The sequence below is a fragment of the Euprymna scolopes genome, chromosome 13 (assembly GCF_053919585.1).
Source record: "Euprymna scolopes isolate OS-2025 chromosome 13, ASM5391958v1, whole genome shotgun sequence".
Classification (NCBI taxonomy): domain Eukaryota; kingdom Metazoa; phylum Mollusca; class Cephalopoda; order Sepiida; family Sepiolidae; genus Euprymna; species Euprymna scolopes.
The window spans coordinates 46736616-46742616 of NC_136494.1; the positions used below are offsets into that span (position 1 = coordinate 46736616).

The 6001-nt window shown below is 30.0% G+C and overlaps 1 protein-coding gene across 1 annotated transcript in view; it reads right to left on the reverse strand.

The window, feature by feature from the left end:
* Positions 1 to 1421: 1421 nt before the first annotated feature.
* LOC145292007 (ras-related protein Rab-18-like) overlaps positions 1422 to 6001 on the reverse strand; it is a gene marked incomplete in the record, with an annotated part of 169663 nt that continues 165083 nt past the window's right edge. The window contains 2 exon segments of the mRNA XM_080137995.1: positions 1422 to 2460; positions 5756 to 5881. Of these exon segments, the coding sequence (XP_079994121.1) occupies positions 2353 to 2460; positions 5756 to 5881 (234 nt within the window).

The following is a 6001-nucleotide window of genomic DNA, read 5'->3' on the forward strand; positions in this document are numbered from 1 at the left end:
TATAATTTGGTTGTGAATTATGATGATGATGATTTTCATTTGGTTTTGAATAATAATAATGATTGTAATTTGGTTGTGAATAATAATAATGATTGTAATTTAGTTGTGAATAGTGATGGTGATTGTAATTTGGTTGTGAATAATAAAGATGATTGTGATTTGGTTGTGAATAATAATGATGATCGTAATTTGGTTGTGAATAATAATGATGATCGTAATTTGGTTGTGAATAATAATGATGATCGTAATTTGTTTGTGAATAATGATGATTATTGTGATTTGGTGTGAATAATGATGATGATTGTGATTTGGTTGTCTATAATTCATGGTACTGCATTATTTTGATGATGATGATTGATTTTTTATTGTTCATGATCATGATAATGATTGATTTCTGGTTGTGCACGATGATTATGCTGTTTTTGATGATGATGGATTTCTATCTAGTCACAAAACTTACTTTACTTATATTTACCATAGGAGATTGACTGCATGTTGTTGAAATTCCACCAGATCTTCATCTAATGTTTTATTTTTTAAATAACGTTCCAGCATTTCGGAATAAAAGTAAATTTTATTGGTGGTTTATTACTGGACTCACTTTGAATTTTAGTTTTATGTAACCCGTATACATCACCTTTGTTCTTGTATCAACCTGATATTATTGTGTGTTGTGGTCTAATTTAATTAGTTTTGTTTTTAATTATTTTCCAGTCCACAGGAAAGTCAAATGTGATTCGTGATAAATGAAAATTGCTTTCAGGATGTTCTAGCATCCTGAAAGCAATTTTCATTTATCACGAATCACATTTGACTTTTAATGAATTTAAGTAAAAAGGAATATATATTTTTATTTTTTATTTTTGTTGACAATAATAAGACATTTTGATAATGGAGTTTTTCGAAAAAAAACATCTTTTGGAATTTTTGAAATGAGAATTACATTTTGAAATACTGATTTTCTATTTTTGCTTTTTTCGAATTTAGTGAAAATTCATGTGACTCACTCATTGACATTTAAGTTGTTTAATTTTTTTTTTGCATCAAAATTCTGTTTAATTTATACTCTTGTCAGCAAGTGAAATGCAAAATTTTGACTTATCAACTTAACAGAAACTTTATTTGAGGAAATAAATTGACACTGATTTTCACATTTTGGTTTCAAAAAGTTTGAATGACAATTTTACTTAGTCTGAATCATTATGAGTTTTTTTTATTGATTTTTCGATTTGGTTTTAAATTGATTTTCTTTGCATTTTGATTTCAAATATTTATTTGAATTGAATATTTTCATCACTTTTGCAAAGTAAATCAATCTTAATTTTTATTTTTTGAAATAAAAACAAATAGCCGTGAACTGTTTCTTTAAAAATCTAAGTAAAAAAAAACCCAACTAAATAACATATAACAAAAACACCAAATTGAATTAAGGAAGGTGTACTTTATTTCATTTAGTTTGCGAAAAAATTTGCAAGAGTAAGATAAAAAATTGAAATAAAAATAACATAAAAAAATTAAATAGAGACATTTGTATCCATCCAATAAAAAGGACGGATTGCAGAACTGGAATCCTTAAAATTTTGAAGAAGAAAGAAACAAATATACCTTTCCCTTTGGCTGCCTAATCTTAAAAGATGGCAAATAGAAAAAGAAAACTACAAATTCATGCTTTAAATTGTGAATTGAAAAGTTAATTTAGCAACTTAAATAAACTTTATTAAAATAATTAACTGTAAAATAATATTTCATTGCATTAGAAAAGATTATTTTGACTAAACTGAATGTATGTTCATCCATTTGGATGAACATCCTTTTGAATGTATATTAAAATGGATGAACCGAGTCAAAATTCATTTTTTTTTAAATGTTCTCAAGAAAAAAAAAACATCTTTAACAGTTTCGTCTTTTTTATTTCAGTATTCCTACAAAATATGCCTGGAAAAATAAATTGAGTATGAAAGATACCAAATCTCCATTATTAATAAAAAGTATAGTTTTAACTTCAGAAATCATGAATGATCAGAGAAAACTTTATTACTGGAGAAAAGGACTTATCAAAAAAAGAAATGTTCTATATGGAGATTTTGCAATGATGGCAAGAAATGAAACGAAAGAACAAGGAAGCAGATAAAAAGCACCAATAGTCAGTAGTAAAAGGGTGGGAGGAAAAGGACGGACATACACTTTCCCTACAAACACCCATACCTGCAACCCCTGTACTTGAGTTATTATGAAAGTTCCGTAATTAGTCACGGTTTGAAAATATGTATTTGTGTTTGAAAGAAACAGAAGTATTCTAATAGAAATATTTAACATTATTTACAGAGTTTTGAAAAAATTGCTGTACACACATCATATCACACAATAACCACCACAGGCGGAATAGGAGCCTTCTGATGCACTTTCACTTAATCGCAAACCCTGTTTATCAGTTTCCCAAAGTCCAGGAGTTTGTATTATCTGGAAGTAAAAAAAAAAATAAAATAATTATGTCGAATTATTATTACTTTAAAAACGGTAACTATTTTAAAACAATTCATTGAAAACAAAAAGTGACAATGAAAAACAGACAGCCAGACATAGACAAGTGACGGTTATAGATAAGCAATGGACAGACTAAGAGTTATAGATAGAACAGAAGACAGACTAAGAGTAAAGTGTAGAACAAAGACAGATGAAGATTTAAAAGATAGACAAAAGACCGAAAAAGACCGAAAAAGAGTTTACGATAGAAAGACAGAAAAAGAGTTTACGATAGGAAGACAGAAAAAGAGTTTACGATAGGAAGACAGAAAAAGAGTTTACGATAGGAAGACAGAAAAAGAGTTTACGATAGGAAGACAGAAAAAGAGTTTACGATAGGAAGACAGAAAAAGAGTTTACGATAGGAAGACAGAAAAAGACTGATTGATTGGCAGATAGAATAAGAGTGGAAGAGAGTTATACGGATAATTATGAATATCACGAATAATAGTGGTTCAAGAATTGACCTCTAAGGCACTCCCTCATTAGTGTTATGCAGATTGAATGTCCATTTATCAATTACAAACTGGCTGGTCCTATTGTCTAAGAAGAATTTACCTATTATATATATCCAGTTATATTTAATTTGTATTAGGAGCACTTCGTTTTAGGTTTTTTGAAGGCCTTGGATATATTAAGGGCTACATTTACAAGCTTTATCTCCAGCCTTATCGAGTATATATGTGTTCAGACATGACTTAAAATAATCTGCAATAGAACATTGCCTAAATCCGTACTGTTTTTCAGTGAGATTTGCTTTTGTAAGGTGGTTGACTAGTGCTTGGTTTATTAAGGTCTTAAAGATTTTAGTGAAGAAGGGGAGGAAACTGATAGGGCAATAATTGAGAGGGTCAGTCCTTTCACTAGAATTCTTGTACACTGGTACCACAGAGGCCATATTCCATGCATTAGGGAGCAAGATTCAGCAAGGCATTTATTGTAGAGCTTAAAAATATGAGGTCTAGCTCAGCTGAGCATTTCTTAATTAGTATAGCAAGGATGAGATCAGGCCCACATGCCTTGGAGGTGTCTAAGTTTTTTATGATATCCTTGATATGAGAAGGGGTGATTTTTACATCATCTAGTGTGGCTTCAGTCTGCATAGGAAAATTTGGGAGGTTGTTGTTTGTTGGCTCTAAGGTAGAGTTAGAGGAGAATCACCAGGCAAGCAGTTCCACTTTCTCAGTTGCCGTGCATACGATCTTCTGGTTGTTAGATAGTGGGTAAATTTCTGATTGTCCTTTACTCACTACACTATTATAGATTTTCCAGAAATAATGAGTTCCTATCTTTTGCGATTCTATGCGTTCTTTGATTATTTTAGCATGCTTTCTTTTGGCGGTCACTATTTCTCTCTTATAATGATTTCTAGCATCTATGAATTTTTGCCTATTTGCATTTGCTATGAACCGGTGGTATACATGTAGCTGCACAATCTGTAGTGAACCATGGGGGTGAATGGAGCTTGGTATAATGCTTCCATGTGGGAACATGTGTTTCAATGCTTGCTTTGCACAATTCAGTTGTCTCATTAGAACACTATTCATCAGAAAGAGAAAAGATATGTGAATTTCATTTTTTTTTTTTTTTATTATTATGGAACTTTTCCATTTTTAGTAGCGTATCCACATATCAGCATCTAATTTGAAGATCAAAATTCAAATTATTAATGTACCAAAATTTTTCCTATGAAAAGTTTCCCAATGTTTCTTTGATTTTATATCCAAAAATAATTTTGACTCATTGTATAAAAGTGATAATTTTATCCTCATATTAAAAGTCTATTTTCCATTAAACTATTTTCTTTATCTACCTCTCACACTTTGTGGCAGGTGAAGAGCAGGATGATTAAATCTCAGAAACACACAGGAATGGCCATCAAATCAAACAATTACATACCTTAGTCCGAAAACAAAGACCTTTCCAAGATATATTATTCTGGAATCAGAATACTCCATCCCTAAAAAAATTATCTCCATTTTTAATCCAAAGGGTAATCTCCACAAACATAAAACCCAAAACCATGAAAAATTTACACAATGGAATAATATTAGTAGTCCCATCACCGCAATGTTGCATCTTTGTGCCTGTTTTACAAATATTTTAATGGAATGTTCTGATGAACTTGTTGCACTTGTGCCCCACCCTCAACGTACATATCCGCAACAAAATCTCACCCTTTCACTGTTGAGGTTCCTTAAAATGTTCCTTAAAATGTCAGCAAGCTTTCTATTCTAATAGTTTCTTTTCTCAAACAGCTAGACTTCCTGCTACCTGCTTCCCTGGCTGTACTGATATGCAGAAGTTTAAATGTAACGTATATCAATCTTTGTTTACATATTTTCTCTTCACTGGAGGTAACCATCATGGTGATTAGTTGATTATTAGATATAAATCAAAGCGGTGTTCTGATTGGCTACTTTTTGAACGGCATATTCATGTTTCTTTTTTTACTCACGTTCACTCCTAACAAAGCATATCACCACTTGGACATAAGGGGCTACTATTTGTGACCAAGCCTAGGAAAGATTAACAAGATGTTAGTTAAAACACATTTATCATTAAAATACATAATTCAAATAAACCCAAATAAAAAAACTAAAAAAAAAAAACTAATCGTAAGTAGCATCATATTTGGTTTAATGTCATGCTGGCATAACTAGACGGCTTTTAGAAATTTAATTTCAAGTTAACATAGCATATAAAAAGAAATCATATCATTAGAAAGAGGAAATATGCAATTTTGTTTATATACTAATTTCATAGATATAAACTAAAAAAACATAGCTGAGATATTGTAAACTATATTTCACAGAAATGTCACTTTTTAGTTGTTTTTGCTGCATAAACTATAAGATACTTAATAGAAGTACAATTGGACAATTAATAGAAATAATAACATAGTTTTGATTACCAAATCTTCATTAGTAACAAATGTGTAATGAAAACTGTCCATGCTATTTACATTTATAAAAGCCCATTTTACACCATCTGGCATTTAAACAATAGTTTTAAATATATAAGTGAGTACCTGAAAAAAAAACAAAAAAAACAAACAAAAAAAAAACTAAAATTAAATTTTAAATGAAAAGCATGAATAAAATTTAAAATGAATATAAAAATTTCATTTCAACAAGATTTTACAAATTATATAAACGGCAAACATATTGGAGTGGTATCACAACCCAATATAATTTGGAAAGATAAAACAAACAGAATTATGTAACTGTACCTTTTCAACTAATTCTTCGAATGCATATTGTACACCTTCTTTGGTTTTAGCACTGGCTTCAATGAAGAGCATTCGATGTTTGCGGGCAAACTTTAAGCCTTCCTCTTTACTAACTTCCCTCCTTTCCTGTCAAAAGAATTTAGAATATGGCCGATGGGTTAATTATGATAAAATAAGATTTAATTTTATTAGCAGTTGGAAATATATACAATAACAAATAGAAAGAAAAACAGTGAAACCATAAGT